The following is a 20041-nucleotide window of genomic DNA, read 5'->3' as shown; positions in this document are numbered from 1 at the left end:
AAATTTATTATGTTTCAATGTTGATTTATATAGATTTTTTATTCTCATATAACAAAATTGTTATTCATATTGTTCATTGTTGATATTGATTCTAATTTATTTAATTAATTTAAAATTGAAAATTAATTAATTAGTGTGCGTGATACTAGTTAGAAATAATAAATAAGTACAATACTAGTTAGAAATAATAAATAAGTACATATTTCAGATTGAGATAATAATGATAGAGCGGGCAATCCTAAATAAGTCATGTTTAAAATATCTAACCCAATAAACACCAAAAATAGTGATTTCAAATTATATTACACAACCAAGAAAAATTAAATTCATTCAAAATTTCCATGTTGATTCTATTGAGTTATTAAACATTGAATTCTATTGAAACTGGTGGATCCTCGAACTATTTTGTTTGTTTATACATGTAATTAATTATGTTCTAAAAGTTTGCTTTACTTTGATCGAGTTCTTGGGTTCTATTAATCCAGTTGAATCACACAAAAGTTTAAGCACCTTACAATAACTTAAATTTCATAACCTAACCTGTTTATATTCATGAAGTTTGGTCAAATTTCTGATTTTTTTCATATCTTTTAAAATTTAAATGTTATCAAAAACTTACAGTGGCTTTTAATGATATTAGTTCCATGCGTTGTCACACTAATACCCATTTACATCATTTAATTTAATTTCATTCACATCACCAAATTTACACATTCAGCAATTTAGCATCAGATTTGCCCTAAAAATGTTATCGTGGGATTTTTCAAAACTTCATAATTGTATTCAAATTTTGGATGGTATGAGAAAAATTAGAATTTATCAAATTTCGTGATTTGTTGGGTAATTAACCATTTACTATATATTATTAGATACTTTACATGAGGAATGTAATATAATTGAGATTGAAACTTTACTAATTCATCCCTCTCCCATTACTGAAAACAATTAAATATTTGATTATCTTTATTTTTAAAAAAATTGCAAAAAGAGCCTTGTGACATTGATGAACCTTGTAGTATAAAGTTACACGTACGTAGTTGTTAATGAACCAATAAAAATTTCCTCCGTAATTCAGTCAAACAAATATCTATATTAGTAGGTCAAGCTACTAACCTAGTTTTAATTCGAAGAACTATGATTGGTGACCATTTATGTTAGAGTGAAAGGCGATGGACTGATATGAGCACCAACGGTACTCAAAAGAGTGCAATCAAAGAGTTGGTATAGTACTGGAGAAGGGAAAGACTTGGCTTTATTGAATTACTGAAATTGAAGGGAACAAAGAACAAAGAACTCCTCCGCAGAGGTCTATGAGATAACTCGTCCTATTCTGATACTTTTTCCAAGATGCATAATCCTATCAGAGACTTCCTATTTATAACCACGGTAGAAGCTAAAATAAAGGAAAGGAAATAACAAGAATTTGAAATGAGTTTGTTCATAACAGCTGCCATGAATTCAGGGCCTTCCGTAACAACTTCAACTCTCATCCGCAATAACCTCTTCCTCTGGATTTGTTGACTCAGTCGGCCAAACAACTCCCCTAATCTCTCGCTGATACACTCTCCACTCCGTATCAATTTATGAGGAAAATAATCGATTAAAAAACCTATCACTAATAGACAACAAAAACAATTATTTATTGGAAGTGCTTACGTGCTTAATCCATATTAATTCACGTGTTATGTTGTTTATCTAATTTATGCTATGGTAGCAGCCACGTCACACTATACCTGTGTGGCTGTATGTTTTGGCACCTTATCTAATTTATTTATGCTATTTATCTAATTTATGTTTTGGCACCTTAAGGCTTAAACTGTGGTACTAATATGCAAAAACAAAAAAGTAGGGATTGTTTGGACAAAACTTTAGTTAATACTGTATTGATAAAGTAGGTTTGGATATGGCTCCGATTTGATTTTCGATTGCATTTTAACTACTACTCCGTATTTGTTTATTGACTATAATGTATACATGAATCTTAGTCAAACACTTGATGCAGATAATAGGTCAGTAACAATCAAATTTAATACAGAAAAATAACAAAGTGCGTGCTGGGACTACACAGTCTTGGATGTATGATCATCTGTTACGATGGGAGTAGCAAACTTTTCAGTGATGATAAATTTAGAGTTTGTATACTAGAAATCACCTTTCGAGTAATTGAATACTGTTAAAACTCTTATTTTATTTTCTAAAGGAATAAACAGATTATTTTTGTCATAATTTTATTATGTTTTACATTTTATGGATGTTTATTACATGTTTAAATGTATAAGTAACTTAACAAAGTCTAAGTCTTTGTTTTAGTAGACCTGTTGTGGGCGTCGTTCACTTTAAGATAACACGGTCAGTTCTAAACAAAGAAAAAGAAGAATTTCACAACCTAGATAGGCTTAGACTACCTATCGTGAAAGGTTGCAACGTCAGTCCGATTATTTCTAAGCCTTACTGAAATAAGATAACGTTGGTGTGGTATAGCACTGAATGGATCTAACAGCGAGATAGTCTTTATGCTATCTACTGAAAGACGAGATCTTGTAAATTGTTATTTCTTAATCAATGTACGTTAGCATTGGGCATACGGTATTGATTATGCACTACTTTGACTTACCAAATGGTGCGGGTTTTTCGCAACCCAATAAGCCTGGTATATTGGGTAGTGGTGATTAATATCTAGCGGTGCTAGGATTGCTATTATGTTGAATCATGCGCGAGGTGAGTCTTGTTTGATAACTTCCTCAAGAGAAGCTTGAAATAAGGTTTTATTATTAGAAACCTAACTAGTTGGAGTTTAATTACTCTATGAATAATAAATAAGATTTTCTTGTCGAGTCCTCTCTTGGAATGAATAAGATATTAATTAATTAAGTCTATAGCAGACAATAATTAATTAATGGATGTTTCTATCTTAAGCGCGGGAAATAAATATCAAGTAATGGAAACCCGAAGTACTTATAATTTCGGATTTGGATGGGAGTGTAATATTACTTCTGTAGTGGCTGCTCGTAATATTCTAATTATAAGCTTATATTAAATTGAGTTTAATTTAATTAGTAAAAAGCTAATTGGAGGAGCTCATATCCAAAGCATTTCATAAATCTCTGTCTGGGCCCAATATGTGACTTATTCTAAATAGGAGAATAAAGGAGACAAAAAATATAGTACTTATTTTTCTTCTAAAATTTTCGGCCCTCTCTCTCTAAAAAGGGGCGATTTTTTTTCTTCTCCGTGGGAAAGGATTTCTGTGTTCTTTATTTAAGTCCTAGTACACTGGTGAGATCAGCCCACCCTGATATCAGTTTACAGTCCGGGAACCAGACAGAAGATCCGTGGTTTTGTACTAAAGATCTTCACGTGGAGAAGGCACTAGCTATCTTCGATTCTTTGGAGAATCATCAAGGTATAATGGCTAAAACATAGAAAAGCATGTTTTAGGTTTCAATTAATTTAAAGCATATTTTATTTGAATTATGGGCATGATACATGTGATAATTACGCTAATAGAATTTGTCTAAATAATCTGCTAAATAGATCAGAATTATTATGTAATTGATTTATGTGAGCGCTTCCGCTGCCAGTTCCTTCAGATAATATGTTCTAATGATAAAAATATCTGGTAAGTTGATAGCACAGAGCATATACAAATGCAAAAAAATGGTAATGATTCCAATTAAAGTATAAATTGCAGATATGAATATTGAATTTATAAGTATGAAAAAATAACACACGCTTCAAGGTTGATCTTATTCTCTGAAACTATACTATTGCATGATAAATGCCAAATCTTGCGCAGCATACAGAAGATTTCATTATTAATTGAAATGCTTGAAATTACCTTTCATAATCTGCACTACATCTTACCACTCAGAGTTTGAATCCAAAAGATGCTACATGCATAAGCTTTCCACAGATACTTTACAATGCAACACAAAGAAAACTTAACAAAAATTTAATGATTGAAGAATATCACAAGAATCACAAATTGATTAATTGACGCTCCTAACTTCCTTAATCAGCCCTTTATGGTATGACAAACAAGAAATTCATGTTAATAAGTGCGGAGTATTAAATAAAAAACTGACCACTTATCAAATCTCCAAAGAAACAAGGAGTTATCAACAGATACCCAAGCCCGCCGTATTTCTAGAAATATTCCACATAGAGCTGTTCCTTCTCCACCAGCAGTGTTGTACCTTTCAATCAGCACTGGGGGCAACTCCCATGTGTATACAACTTCAACCAAAGGGAGCCACTGCAACATGCATATGAAGGCATAAAATATAGGTTCTAAAGCAAGGAAGTGACAGGTCAAAACAAGAATAGTATAATCTGAAAATGGGAATTAATTAAAATCAGGAGTGTCATCCAGACAGTTCAAGTAATGAACAAAGTTACACCGATAATGAAAATTTATTACATTCCAGCCGGTTGTTTTGTCTTAGTACCATTTACAAACTATTACAGGCATGCATAGTACTGTCAATAATATCAAATCCCGTCCAAGGATGGTTTTGGGATCTATGACATGAAACGCCTTGCAACCTATATTTAATCCTCCCCAATACCTCATCAATGTATTCCTCCAAAATGTCGGAATTCTTCCTCCAATTGTATTCTATCCAAATAGACCAACTTCAGGACAATTGTCCCAGGTTTATGGGTTCTAGTGAAACCTAGGACATCTCCGGCTCTTTAGATACACTAGACCACAACTTTTATTCCGGCGGAGACCCGTGCGTGTCGCACCCCAGGTGCTATTTTAACAACACTGTTAGAGATGAATAAAGGTAGAAAACTTACCCATAATTAACCACAATTAAAAAATGGAGTTCCTCAAATGTAGGAGCTTTCAATAACTTTGGAAGATGTGATAGAAACAAGGACATGATAAATATGCAACAGAAATAAAGGATCATTTGATTTACATTTTCAGATTTTTTTTGAGAATGTGAACAAAAACCTCCATGGTTTGGAAGAAGATCCAGGGTAAAATGTGAAGAAACAAAAGAAATAAAACTTGCATTACAAAGATGAGACTAGGAAAATAAAGGGTACAAATATATGGAGGAACTAACCCCAACCCAAATATACTCCCAAAACCCAACTTCAAATTCAAACCCAACCCTAACCTAACCATATGTCCATATCCTCACTGACTGTGACGGTTTCTAACCATTCCACAATTAAGGGTTACGTCATTTACGAAGACTAACATGTAAAAAGGAGTGAATTTTGTCGTTTCTAGTATCCATGTTAACGGATGGGCGGGCTCTCAGCATATGTGGAAACCTTCTTGTTTTCTATCTCTTTTCTTTTCCAACATATAATCATCTATTTCCCTCATTAAACCCCTTTATTTATCATACGGTAGTATAGAAATTAATAGTTACTTTGAATAACATGGAATATAAAGTGTGTAGAAACAAAGATTCAAAGACATCCAATGTTTCCATATTGCATTGGATTTGGAAGTTCAGTGGTCATTAGAGTTGTTAATAATAACTGCATAAACAATTTCAGACGTAACCTCAAAAGTAAACATGTATTATTAGTTCAGTGGCCACATGCTATTTCAATTAGTCTCTTTTGTTCTATTGTATCTAAATACTTCAAGGGTGACCCCAAAGACAATTTATTCTGCTTTTATTCCTCAATGACAATAGAGGTTTGGTTGTCTGTATCGTTCTTCTTCAAAGGTTCTATCCTTTGCATCCACTTGGGCAAGACGGTCGACAGAAATAAAAGCTGAAGTTACCCATTTTGGGACTTGAGATGAATCCTGTTCATTTGAATGAATCCATAGCAACTTTTACCAGACCACTCTTGGAAGCTAATTCTCGGGCTGATGAGTCTTCATTGAGAATTAAAGCAAGAACATGAAAGAAGGCAGAGAGCATTTTCTGATTCCCACTATCAGAGATGTCGCTTCACTTGTTCAATGGAAGGAAATGACCCTTGGTCTTTCTTGGCCTTCATTTTGTGAGCAAATCATGACAAAGAGATCCCTAATAGGGTAAGCTAAGGTCTCCTTCATTTGCACAAGTATCTTGCATGTCAACAGCAGCTCATCAACTGGTGGGAGTTGCACCAATTCCTCTTCAACATTCTGAGTATCCTCCGTTGGGTCCTCTTCTTTTGTCTCTGTCGTAAAATTTCCAAGAGACAGTGCTAGTGCTCGAGCAAGCTCGTCATCTTCTTGAGGTTCCTCAGGATGCGAAAACAAGCATTCCATGGCAAGCTCCACACTATTTGAACCAACCTGTCACAGAGCCTCTTCTGCCTGAGACCCTGTGAACTCCATCTCCACTATTGTTGAAATAGTTGTTTCAGTTGGGGGTGGACCAGTATGACCCACATTAGCACCAACACTTTTTACTTCCACTCCAGAGAATACATGCTTTAAAATTTTGACAACTGTCGTGATGAACTCATAATTACATTCATGGAACCGAGGGTGCGTCCAAACAGGAAGCACAACCTTCAATACCATGGACTGAAGAACTTTGACAAATGTTTCTGCATCACGAGGAAATGGAATGTCCCCAGGCACTAGAGGCTTTGTAAGTAAATGTTTATTGAAAGGTGATAGTATGTAGGACGAAGTCGCCAAGTGGTACAAAAGCTTTCCATAGCTAGCTGAGGGTCCATTAGTCCACAACTGATCAGTTTTTTCAACATCATTTTGCTTCCTTTCATCAGTGTCCATAGGAGATGCAGGAGCCCTACTAATGGCAAAAGGCAACTGCCTGGTAGCCTCTAATGTAGTCAAGACCGTTTGAATAACTCCATGTCCATATAAACAATTCAATATGACAGGATTGCATGAGTCAGGTTTGTCCAAAAGAATACTATCAATGAACTCAACTACCTTGCCGTAGTACAACATTTAATTGTAACCAAATCCTCAGATCCAGAAGGACTAATATTCCCACCAAAATTCATGTGATCCACAGCTATAGATTCAAAGGAAGATGCCACTGATTTTGAGGGAGGAGATACAGTGAGCATATCATCCCTCCGGCGAGATGGAAGCAGCATGACCTTCCCCAACTCTTGAAACAAATGGGTTATGTGAATGGATAGTGATGATACCATATCACAACACGACTGATGGTATGAACCAGATTCATCTTCCTGATTAGCTGCAACCTGTGAGTAGGGATGTCAATCGGGCCAGCCCACCGGGTTTCGGACCAATCCTATTCGGGTTGCGGGTCAATCGGGTGCGGGCTAATCTGGTTGTGATTTTTTCGGGCTATAAAAATTCAACCCTAACCCTAAAAGCTCGGGTTTCGGGCTAGCCCATCGGATTAATCAGGTTGCTACCGATAAAATTAACATGCGATCAATCCAATAAATAATAGTGAAAATTAGTTGTATTTATAAAATGTAAAATATTTAGTTATGATAAATTTGAGATATATGCTTAAACTCAAACGTAAACATGATCAAATACTAATATTTGAGATTTATGCAAAATAAAACATAAACATCAAGAAATTTTAAAGTATGATTTAGAATTTTAAATATATTTTTTTAGTGAATTTGAAGTTTCTAATTTATTTATCTATTATTATGTTAATAAAAATTTTAAATTTAATTTATATATTTAATAATATAAAATCGAAAGTTATTTTTTTTAGTAATCTTCATTATAAAATAACCAATGAAGTGTCGAATTGAAGTCAAACAAATAGTAACAGGTTGCGGTTAATCGTGTGCGGGCTAATCGGTCTGTAATTTTATCGGGCTTGAAATTTTCAGCCCTAACCCTATGAATTTGGCGGGCTATTCGGGCCGGCCCACGGGTTGCGGACTACATTGACATCCCTACGTGTGAGGAATAAGGTGCATCGACACTCTGTCATTGGTGAAGACTTGAGAAAGAGTAAGGTCTCGATAGAGATTTATGAGGCCAAAAAACTGGGACTCAAAGCTCCAACCAGAAGTCCTCCTTAGTAAAGGATCAAGGAATTGCCTGAATGAGTTCAACCTTGGGTCTTCGGCATCATTCATGCCAACTCAGACTGCCGAGAGGCATTAATGGGAACCAGTGAGTTGGTCCTCCGCTTCGGGTATTGATACAAGTCAATTGTGAATTAAATTTCTTCTTACCATAAATATCAAATAAGAGAGCAAACATCTTTAAACTGAACCGTAGCGAAGGTGATTAGTGTAAATAACAAAGTAGAATTAATTTAGTCAACAATGGCTACGTTCGGTTGCTTGTATAAATTAGTAGTAGTTGGATTGGTTGAAATGGGCTTTCTATGAGACTAATATTGGAAAGAAATAATGGGGAGCAAAAGAGAGAGGCAGTGAGATAGAATAGTCGGAGGGTTAATCTCCCCAACCATACAGATTATATGCACACAACCAATTCAACAACATATCTAGCATTATTGGACAAAAACACAGTAGTAGAAGAAATGGACATAACCAAATACTCCCCCCGTCATATAGAAATAGTTAGATTTCAGACTTGTTCATATTCAATATAAGTGGAAACATGACAAATCCATTGGACATGAAACTTGTTAAAACAAGACATATTCAAAATATCTAACATAGTAGCAGAATTGGAACAATCAAGGCTCCACCTCCATTGGTTGAGCCTGGGCGTCTGGCTTAACCATCCACTGGCGGAGGTCCCAAGGGTCAAGGCCAGGCCGGGGACAGAAGACAATTGCTTGGATAGTGAGAGTCGAAGTAGCACCTTTTTTTTTCACAGCCAGAGTCAAATATGCTAGGGCATGGCACATGTCTGTCGTTACTGCCTTGACAACTTCCACAAGCTTAAAAGCTTTGCTTTTCTGCAATATTTCAATCATAAATATTAAACAAAAATTGTTTGATGAATTGATTAAACATATACATACCATGTCAACATTGATTTCTTTGATAGCAAACTTTGCTAGCTTGTACGCAATCTGACGGAGGCCGGGACGAGACAACTGAAGAGGTTGGAGATAAGGACAGCCATGACGTAGCCAAGCAGGAATAATCACATCCACATCAAAACCCTATTAATTTCAATCAAAATAAAAACCCTATCAATTCAATCAAAATTAGTATTAGAATGATGATGATAATTGGATACTTACACCACTATTGCGAACTTGTCTGAGGTATTTGAGATAACGCTTGCGGTTATAAGGATGTTCTTCAATCTCCTTTATCATGTCGAGGTCTCTGTATTTATGTTCCCTCGTATTTATGAAATACTGTGCCTTTGGATCGAAATCTTTGCTCATCCTATGCGTGAACAAACTCAGTATACCACTGAAATCTGTGAATTCCGAAACCTCCCGCGTTTCCTTAGCCATGCCGGAATCGATTTTGGTTAGACCGGATTCCGAGACCTCCCTTGTTGCCATGGCGGAATTGAATTGCGATTCCTCCCTCGTTGCCTTTGCCTTCTTTGCCATGCCGGAGTCGATTTCCTCAATCTCATTTCGTTTACCACACACACCGAAATCGCATGCTCTTTCCCCATTCGAGAAATTTGGGGATCTAGGGTTTCCCACGAGAGCCATCGAAGATAATACGATTTCACGATACGTCTGTGTTTTACTCCTATATATAACAAAACAATGGGCCGGCCACCGACTCCCTTTAAATCATTAAATACTCATTTTCTCAAATCACATATTTATCCTTTTCTTTATTAATAACTAACTAGTTAAGATATTAGCAATTCGGAAAAATTATTATTGATGTTAGGAGCACTACCTCAATTCCAGCATCATGGAAAGCCTTAACCATTTGTTTGAATTCTTGGGAGGCATTAATTGGTCCTCCACCATTGCTTGCATAACGACTCATAGGTGCAAAGAAATTTATAGTTGAATAGCTCCATGTGTTGATCTTGCAAAACATAAGAGTTAAAGCATTAGATGTTCATTTTTCTGGAAGTACATGCGAACCTTTGACTAGTAGTATCAATACATTACATAGTCTACATACCACAAATTAACAGGGATTAGAGCCATATTATTCAAAATCTGCAGCTTGACTACCTTTTGGCCCACTGCTCAAACAGAAATAAAAGATATGAATTGGTAGCCACAAGTTCAATGGCCCCTTTATGCCATTCTGAATGATATTCTCTCTTCACACCACAAGAACGTTTAATGTAAATCATGATATCTGTCCATAATCAAATATTTCTTCGTAGCACGAAAACCTATTTGCTGGAAAGGCACATCAGGTTCCGTACATATGTTGGATTTATCCCAGGCATACATTGTAGATTTCTAGAAATTAGTAGTTAGAATAGAATGTAATTGCTATACCAATCACAGGATTCCAGTCCTATATTAATACATCATGACAAACTAAGCATGCTGGAGCAGATAGATATTTTGCTATTTTAATAGAACAGCAAAAGTTTGCTCTCGTCAACCCATGTTCTTGGAGAAGTGCCCATAACCCTGCATTCCATTACATGGGAGGAATGATATCCATTGACCAGCTCAAGTGAGATGTTAAAAAATTTCTCAATTTGTACTCTTTGTAGCTCCAATTCTGATTGTCACCAAGTATAGGGAATTTTATCTTTTTTAGGTTCCGGGTTGATAGAGCAAATTTGGAAAAATCAATACTTTCTGTCGTTGATTAATCATCTTGTATTGTTTTATTTAATCAAGAACCCTCATCAACTTCTCTCCTTTAATTCATGAATCTAAATTCCTACTATTGCACAAGGACAGAGAACATGCCATGAAACTCAAGAATTCAAACATATATAGCCTCACAGTTGATATCCTACCAAAAGCATTTAAGTGCAAGCTGACCAAAAATCCAAGATAGAGAGCCTCCACATCCATCACATGAAAGATTTCCAGCACTTAGTAAGGTACACAGATGAAACCTGAGCACATGCAAATTGAAGCCACAGATTTGACTCACATGATCAACAAATTCAGTGTCAAAGTTTATACCAAGTGCTCTCTTGCATTTGGGCGCCTTTGGAGCTCCATTTCATCAAACTCGAACACAGGGAGCAGCTCAACTGCATTGACACCAAGCTCCAAAAGATGTGGTATCTTCACAAAATTAGATACATATTTCTTTAAGTAAAGCATGCATTGATCAAGCAAGTCAGCATAGAGGATACATCATATATGAAAATATGAATGTATGATTTCTGAACTACTACTCTCTGCCCTATTATTGATACTACATTGAATATATCATGCAACAAACATAATTGTGGTAAGGGCATTCTCATATGTGCCAAGAAATATAATTACCCTCGATCAGATGTAGATACACATCGTATCAAACTGGGTAGACGATTCTTGTGTTTATTTCTTTTATGTTCGTGATTGTGTGTTGATTTCCTAACAATTTAGTGAATATCTGTAGATATATTTGGAAAATTGTATGTAAATATTGAATGGTAAGAGGGGGTGAGAGTGGCATATGCCCCACCTAGCCAAAGGCTGGCTCCCTCATATAATAGGAACAAAATGTAAAAGAGCTTTAACACTTTGAAGATAAGTGTTAAATTCTCTAAATTCTGCCCCACATCGACTTGGTGAAGATCCAATCTAATCTATATAAGTGTGGATAACCCTTCCCCTTATAAGGCCTTTTAAGGGGTGAGTAGCCCATTTCTAATATGGTATCAGAACGGGCCCAAGTCACCAACGATTTCAACACCCTCTTCCGTTCCCTCCCGCCCGACAGAAGCTACAAGGCATTTGCAATGCCCGGAGACTTCCACGGCCGCCTTCTTCCACCGTCATCCGTCCACTTTGCGTACTCTTCTTACGCGATCCACTGGCTGACGGAGGTGCCCAAGGCGGCCGCAGGCCTCAAGAGATTGTATGGTGTTGAGAGAGGGGAGGTTTATCAAGCTTATTTGAATCAATATGAGAGGGATTTGGAGGCATTCTTGAAGTGTAGGGCTGTAGAAATGGTGAAAGGTGGGATATGGCTCTTCTCATTCCTGCCTACATGTTGGGACCCACAAAAAGAGTTCACTATTGCTTCGGTGATCGAACTTTTCAGATCTTCCCTAGATGATATGGCTAGGAAGGTCAAACTAATGCTGCTTTTATTAGTCAAAAAGTCAACTTTAATATAGAAATTGACTATTTATATTGACTTATGTAGGGAAAGTTGAGTGAAACAAAGTTAGATGCATTCAACTTTCCATATTACATTCCCACTCCGGAACGGGTTTGGGCCATATTGCAAAAGAGCAATAGCTTCAGCATAGAAAGAATTGAGATTTTGAAGAGTGGGACACTGCTTACTGTTGATGGCCACGTGGCATGTTTTAAGGCAGCTCATCAAAATATGCTCTCACATGAGTTTGGAGCTCAAACCATCGATGAGTTGTTCGACTTGTTTAAGAACAAACTTCAAACTTCACTAGTATATGCAAATCCTTCTAATGATAAAACTCTTGTTGTTGTTGCTATCCTCAAGCTCAAAAATGTTCGTTTGATAAAAAAGATGGGATATGAGAAGATATGTAAAGTTTGATAAAAATGAAAGAAAATAAAGTTTTAAAGAATATGATTTCTGAGATTTTTTATTCCAAGTAATGTGAATTCAATTAAAAATAATTCTAGGGGATTATGATTATTGTGTTTGAAAATACGTCGGGATTATGTAACTATAGCTTTTATTTACTTAAAATAATCAAATATATTGAAAGTTCTACAAAGGACATGATAAAAGATTATTAAAATAACATTGATCGCATTAAAATTAAAAATAGATATAAAATAATGGTACTATAAAATAATTTAGGAATACTCAACGTTAAAAAATTATACATACAACTTAGTTTCAAATACTATATGTCAAAGAATCATGCGAGAGTCTTTAAATTAAACAAAGCTTAATTTCAACAAAATAAATACAATAGCAGACGAAAAACATACAGAAGAAAATATTTAATTGATAAAAATAAAGAAAAAAATTGAAAATTAGCAAAATTTTACTTTCTGCAATATATAGAGAAGAAAAGAGGCGAACATTCTGAAATTCAAGCAGCCAAGAATACTCGCGGCATTATCTATGGTCAATTCAACAAGAAACTTGTAATGAATTATGCATACAATCGATATGAATTTGCATGTTATAACACATATACATTATAGTATATAATTGATTGAGAACTTAATTTAGATTAAATCACTATTAGCTGTTGAAGTGTTGGAGTAATCAAACGACTGACATCAAAGACAAAAATTGCAAAAAAGAATGAATTGAGAAAAAAAGTTTAGTGTGAGTCAGAAGAAGAGAGACTAACATACACGAATAAGATATTATGGCGTTCTTTTTCTTGCAACTTAGCCCCTCTGAAATTAGCTGCACTGTCCAAACTACAAAAAAAATTAATAGTTTAGAATCATACTATTATCACATTTGGTTACTTTCCCATACTACAATCCTTATCAAACAAATGGGCCCTTAATGCTTAAATGTATTCAAAGAAATTCGTATCTAAATAAGGACCTCACCCTACAACAACCGCCACAAGGATGAAGAAATCAGTGAAGGTTTGCGCATACGATGCAAGATAAAAAATAATTTGCATAAAAAATTCTTCTAGTTCATTCAAAAGATTCAGTTGCTAGCGAAGAAATCATCGTAGCTCAACCCCTCCAATATGGCATCGAAGAAGTCCATATCAGTGCCCAATCATGGAAATCTATAGTAGCTCTCAAGCCTACCTGTGCCATTGAGAAAATAGGATGTCGACTCTGAAGTGTTGGAGCAATCAAACGACTGACATCAAAAACAAAAATTGCAAAAAAAATGAATTGAGAAAAAAAATTTAGAGTGAGTCAGAAGAAGAGAGACTAACATAGACGAATAAGATATTAGAGCATTCTTTTTCTTGCAACTTAGCCCCTCTGAAATTAACTGCACTATCCAAAACACAAAAAAATTAATAGTTTAGAATCATACTATTTTCACATTTGTTTACTTTCCCATACTACAATCCTTATCAAACAAATGGGCCCTTGAAGAGTGGGAATTTTGGTTGTTGAAGTTAATGATGGTTTAGCGAAAGCGTGTTCTAAAAATTAATGAAGAAAGTCCTCAGTCCAGGAAATCCGCTAGACACTGCGTCTAGGAACTTAGAGAACCTTGAGTTACCTGTCGTTGGGCACACAATCACTACCTTAACTCCCTCTTCAAAAACCCTCAACCCGCTTTAGTTAAGAAAAACTAGTACATGGAAGTAGGGATCGAATCCACATAGATGAATGCGCAAGTAAACATGTTCGAAGACTCGGGAACTATTTTTTTGTTGGCTGCTGCCACGCAATTTTGGGGTTGAGTTTTAATTCCTAGACTTGGTAATTGAAATATTTTGACTCTAACAGCAAGATCTAGGCAGAAACATAAAAACATGCATATTAAATCGAAATAGAGCAAGACAATTCCCAAATCTAATGAACAATTTCCTAGATTAACCTGGACTCGGGAAAGAAGCTAAACGTGGGGACCATTTTCTGAAAAAGGTAGAGTACGACTAAAAAGCTGCAAAATAACTAACTAAAGGATTAACTAATAGTGACATCATCTTCTCCATTATATTGCACGAAACAACCAGCTAAAACAGAGCAAAGCGAGAATCGAAACAACGTAAAACAAATTAAACCGACAGAAATTAAGAACAGTTAAAACTAAGCAGATCTACGGCTACTAGACGAGGTAAAACGAGAATACAGAACTTAAACAATTGAATGAAACAAAACAAGCAGATCCAACCACGAGACGCTTAATCCACTCCGGATTCAAGCCATCCACAACAACCAAACATCATTCCCACCTCTGATCCTCACTAGTCTACGTAGATTCAACCGACAGACAACAGATTTCTTACAAACCAACTCCAAACTCAGATCAACCAACAATAATCAGCAAATCAAACCCAAAACAACACGATAAGATAAACGGAACATAAACAAACATATTCATTGCAAAATACGAAATATCCAACGATGGAAATAACACCAAAGCCGAGCCTCGAACAGCGAGGACTCGGCGAGTACAAAAAGTAGACAGAAAATTAAAGATAATTGTTTCTTCGTCTCCGTAGAGACGGTGTTGCACCACAAACTTCAGATGAAAATGAGAACCCCCCTCAGATTTCCCCCAAGTGCGTGAGTGTGTAGAGAGAAAGTGGAAAAACTAAGCTAGGAGCTGAAAAGTGATGATCGAGATTTTTTCTCATGTTGATTGCGTGCTCCTTTTATAGTGGATAGAGCTTCTAGACTGTTCTTGTAATTCCTATTTTGCCCTCCAATCGATGCTCCTCAGTCTAGTGGCTCTTCATCCTTCTGCTCAATTTTCCTTGCCAGCTTCCTCCACCAGGTGATCTCTTCCTGGGGTTGGCAATTTTCTCTACACACCTGACTCAAAAAGGTTTGATAGACCTGGGAAATCGCAGAATTTAACCCTATAACCAATGCATGAAATTAGCCTTATCAGCCCTTAATGCTTAAATGTATTCAAAGAAACTCGTATCTAAATAAGGACCTCACCCTACAACAACCGCCACAAGGATGAAGAAATCAGTGAAGGTTTGCGCATACGATGCAAGATAAAAAAATAATTTGCATAAAAAAATCTTCTAGTTCATTCAAAAGATTCAATTGCTAGCGAAGAAATTATCGTAGCTCAACCCCTCCAATATGGCATCGAAGAAGTCCATATCAGTGCCCAATTATGGAAATCTATAGTAGCTTTCAAGCCTACCTGTGCCATTGAGAAAATAGGATGTCGAGTCTGAGAAGAAGCTGGAGTTACGCGGTATCTGTCCAAATGAGCTTGTCTCCTGTTCTAGCATAGGATCACCACTAATGAGAAGTGAAAAACGATGCTTCTCCAATGACATTGTTCCCTGCGCCAAATACAAAGCCATCATTTGACTCTGATTCAATCATGACACCATTAATTCGTTGTCCTGATTGAGGTTGTTTATTAATACTCGTATATTTTTAGGCACGGACGTGTTGACCAAAACTTGCATGTCCGGTTGCAGGGTATACATAGAGTAGCTCTCAAGTCCACATGGAAAAGTAAGTTGTCACCAAAATCATCAGTACTAATGAAAGGCGGAACATGCGTTTCTCCTATTGTGTTTGGAGCTTATACGAGTGCCACGCCGGCCTTTTTAGATTCCGAAACGTCGTGTAATATTCTTGCTTAGATGACCTCGTTAATTAAAGTGTTTTTCATTGTGGTGTTGTGTGAACGCTTTGTGTTGAATGCTTTGTGTTGAATCATATTTTGTTGTGAGTTACGATATCTCAAATGAATTTTGTACATTTATACACTTATTCAAATTTAATTTAATTATATATTCACGTGTCTAGAATAACACCAAGACGCTAATTAAGTTTTACACGAGTTCAAATTATAATATTAAAGTTACAATTTGATAATCTTTATTTTCAAGAATGATTTATTCTGACTCAATTTTGTATTTGTATAAAACAATTTAAATACTTTTACCAGCTGGCCTAAATAAAATACTCCTTTTGTCCATGAAATGTTGTCCAAGTTTGACTTAGCATGGGTAAAAAGAAATGTGAAGAAAAATGAAGAAAAGTGGGTGGAAAATGTGAGTGGAATGTAGAGTGTAATGAGTTAGTTGAAGGTGGAGTACATTTACCAAATATGGTGGAAAAAAAAAAAAAGCAAAGTAGACAATATTTCGGGAACGGACCGAAATGGCAAAACTGGACAACATTTCACAGACGGAGAAAGTAAAATAGAATCCCCACTCACTCTACCTCTTTTGTCCTTATCCTTATCTAAGCATCTCCACCGATTAAAAAAACTAAATTTAGTAATGAGTGAAAGTGATTTTAACTTTTCAATAACATACGACATCATTAGATACCTAAATCAAATTCAATTGTGATTAGGTGACAATCAAATTCAATCATAAGTAGCAAAGATCTCATAATCAATGGAAAATTTCAAGCACCGTGCGAATATCAAGCATTTCAAGGTAACGGGCAAGTCGGTCAATGTTGTCGGCGGTGCCTACATGGAGATCTTCGCCTGCCCAAGCGGGGAAGACGAAGATGCAGATCAAAATGGCCACGATGCCGGCGACCCAGATATCGATGAGGCGCAAGCACTCCCCTTTGAGTGTGGTGTCATTTGGATTCCATGACACCATTATCACGGTAAAACTGGCCATGAATGCTGAAAAGCACTCATCGAACATATCATTGACTTTTGGAAAGAACCGGCAATACGACGCAATTGTAACTGCAAATTAATTAGAGTTTTGTATTAGTGCCTAGTGAATCTATTTGAACTAGCATTAGTGGACACCTGTCATTAACTTGTGGGCCCACTATATTGCATATATCTAATTCTATCTTTTATTTTTGTTAACAGTGAGAAAAAAGATGAGACCGAGCGCGCCTAGGGCTACCCCGACTTTGAATGCGTGTGCTACTCTCCTCGGATCATCATGCCCAGTTTGTAGGCTTCTTCTCCGATCGCTCTCAAGAACCGTTTTGCTCAATTTTCGATTACTCTCTCCATAGCCCCGCCGGAAAAAGAAGCTGAAAGGATGAATTTTTGGAGAGAATGTGGCCCGCCGGAAAAGGTGAATTGAAGCTGCGAGGTTTCAATCCAGAGTGGTTGCCAACAACGACGGACCCAGGTGCGGTCGGGTGGGGTCGGCCGACCCCACCATTAGCCGATGAGTGCCGCCGGAAACCTCTGCGATTGGCTGTCGAGCCACTGCGCAACTCCCCATCCAACTCCACAAAATTAGAGATTTAAGAAGGAAGAGAGAAATAATTAGTATTAGATTAATAAAACATTAAATGTTATTAAAAAAATCTATTACATTCACGATAACGGGCAAGTAGGTCAATGTTGTCGACGGTGCCTACATGGAGATCTTCGCCTGCCCAAGCGAGGAAGACGAAGATGCATATCAAAATGGCCACGATGCCGGCGACCCAGATAGCGATGAGGCGTAGGCACTCCCCTTTGAGTGTGGTGTCATCTGGATTCCATGACACCACTATCACAGTGAAACTCGCCATGAATGTCGAAAAGTACTCATCGAACATATCCTTAAATTTTGGAAAGAACCGGAAAAATGTCGCGATTGTAACTGCAAATTAATTAGAGTTTTGTATTAGCACTCATCGAATTTGGTTCAAACAGAAAGGGTTCGAATTTTACCAAAAAGTGGTCTCGTCGGTTTTATGTAAATGGTTCGAATTTGTTAGAGAGAGAACCCCCCAGCCATTTGAAATATATGTCATACACACAACTTATCTTGAAAAGTTGCACATTTAAAATTGAGGTGAAAATGGTGCCTATTATTTTGGTTTGATGGTTCGACACTAAGAATTAGTTCTGCCTATATCCCAACTCTGAAAAATAAATCCCAAAAAATAGTACATCATCTTTTACGCCCCCTAAACGATGATAGATGGCTTCAAGCACCGTGTGAATTTCAAGCATTTCAAGAACCGTGCGATTTTCAAGTTTATGACACATGATATTCTCAGTCCGTTTTCGGTCATCTTCCTTACACTGTTTACCATTCTAAGGAGGAAAATGACGTAAGTAGCAAAGATCTCAAAATCAATGGCTAATTTCAAGCACCGTGCAAATTTCAAGCATTTCAAGCACCATGCGAAACACATGACATTTTCAGTCCGTTTTCGGTCATCTTCCTAATATTGCTAACCATTCTAAGGACAACAATGATGTAAGTAGCCTTCTTCTTCGATCGCTCTCCAGAATCTTTTGCTCGATCTTCACTTGTTTCTTCCATAGCCCTGAAGGGATGAATTTTTGGAGAGAATGGGATGAATTATTAGATGAGAGAGGGAGTTTATTTTTCCGTCTGTGGCCTGCCGGAAAAAGGTGAACGGAAGAGAGAATGGGATGAATTATTAGAAGAGAGAGAGAGAGTTTATTTTTCCGTCTGTGGCCCGCCGGGAAAAGGTGAATTATTAGAGAGATGAAAAAGGTGAACGGGCCGGAAAAAGGTGAACGGGCCGAAAAAATTATTAGAGAGATGAAAAAGGTGAACGCCTGAACGGGAGAGGGAGTTTATTTTTCCGTTGGTGGGAATGGAACTAACGACCACATGGTTGAAAGCAACAAGCTCTACCAGCCGAGTGGAGTACATCAATTCCTATGTGTAATTTTTTTATAATTTAGTACAGTTTATTAGGTTTCAATTTATCAAAATAATTATTAATAAAAATTTAAAAATCTAAAATTATTTTGATATACACGATTAATTGATAACTTATCAGATTTTTTACATAAAGCTTGACAGCTCTATTTATTTTGGCTTAATAATAGTAAAACTCAACTTAATTAGACTATAATAAAATTTAATAGTACTAGTATTCATTGAAAATTTAAACGTGTATGATTGGTGTAGGTTACCGTGAAACTTGGAAAATTAAATTTAGAACTGACAATTTAGGTTGAATCAATAGGTGTCCGTTATGTTTCCAGCGTAAATACATACATTTTGATCCTCGTTTTCATTGGAAATATATCCTTTTCGTAATTCTGTTCATGCCAGAACTTCCTATCAAGATACTTAATTGCTGTATCATATTCATTAGCAATATTGTTTTCTAATTCTTCATGCTGGAACTGGGAATAGAAATGTAATTCAGTTCATGCCAGAACTTCCTATCAAGATACTTGATTGCTGTATCATATTCATTAGCAATATTGTTTTCTAATTCTTCATGCTGGAATTGGGAATAGAAATGTAATTCTGTTCATGCCAGAACTTCCTATCAAGATACTTGATTGTTGTATCATATTCATTAGCAATATTGTTTTCTAATTCTTCATGCTGGAACTGGGAATAGAAATGTAATTCTGTTCATGCCAGAACTTCCTATCAAGATACTTGATTGTTGTATCATATTCATTAGCAATATTGTTTTCTAATTCTTCATGCTGGAACTGGGAATAGAAATGTAATTCTGTTCATGCCAGAACTTCCTATCAAGATACTTGATTGCTGTATCATATTCATTAG

At 36.3% G+C, this 20041-nt stretch overlaps 2 protein-coding genes across 2 annotated transcripts; one reads left to right on the top strand and one right to left on the bottom strand.

Annotated features, from left to right (window-relative positions):
* Positions 1-8439: 8439 nt before the first annotated feature.
* On the bottom strand, positions 8440-9540 carry LOC125216637. Its single transcript, XM_048118394.1, has 3 exons — positions 9108-9540; positions 8883-9026; positions 8440-8816 (listed from the first exon to the last, which is right to left on the bottom strand). The coding sequence occupies exons 1-3, from the start codon at positions 9537-9539 to the stop codon at positions 8592-8594; spliced, it is 801 nt and encodes a 266-aa protein (XP_047974351.1). The 5' UTR covers position 9540; the 3' UTR covers positions 8440-8591.
* A 2089-nt stretch (positions 9541-11629) lies between these two features.
* LOC125210340 (loganic acid O-methyltransferase-like) lies at positions 11630-13759 on the top strand. Its single transcript, XM_048109898.1, has 3 exons — positions 11630-12049; positions 12127-12453; positions 13721-13759. Exons 1-3 carry the CDS (start codon positions 11630-11632, stop codon positions 13757-13759), a joined length of 786 nt encoding a protein of 261 aa, XP_047965855.1.
* Positions 13760-20041: the final 6282 nt, after the last annotated feature.

This window comes from Salvia hispanica, chromosome 3, assembly GCF_023119035.1.
Source record: "Salvia hispanica cultivar TCC Black 2014 chromosome 3, UniMelb_Shisp_WGS_1.0, whole genome shotgun sequence".
NCBI classification, from domain to species: Eukaryota; Viridiplantae; Streptophyta; class Magnoliopsida; order Lamiales; family Lamiaceae; genus Salvia; species Salvia hispanica.
This window is presented reverse-complemented; position numbering and strand designations above follow the sequence as displayed.

Excerpts from the sequence above, each read along its gene's own strand:
- LOC125216637 (XM_048118394.1), bottom strand. The coding sequence starts at position 9,539 with ATGGCTCTCGTGGGAAACCCTAGATCCCCAAATTTCTCGAATGGGGAA. Across the intron at positions 9,027-9,107 it reads GACAAGTTCGCAATAGTGGT|GGTTTTGATGTGGATGTGAT; the intron begins GTAAGTATCCAA and ends TGAAATTAATAG. Across the intron at positions 8,817-8,882 it reads AAGAAATCAATGTTGACATG|AAAAGCAAAGCTTTTAAGCT; the intron begins GTATGTATATGT and ends GAAATATTGCAG.
- LOC125210340 (XM_048109898.1), top strand. The coding sequence starts at position 11,630 with ATGGTATCAGAACGGGCCCAAGTCACCAACGATTTCAACACCCTCTTC. Across the intron at positions 12,050-12,126 it reads TAGATGATATGGCTAGGAAG|GGAAAGTTGAGTGAAACAAA; the intron begins GTCAAACTAATG and ends TGACTTATGTAG. Across the intron at positions 12,454-13,720 it reads CTATCCTCAAGCTCAAAAAT|GATGTCGACTCTGAAGTGTT; the intron begins GTTCGTTTGATA and ends TTGAGAAAATAG.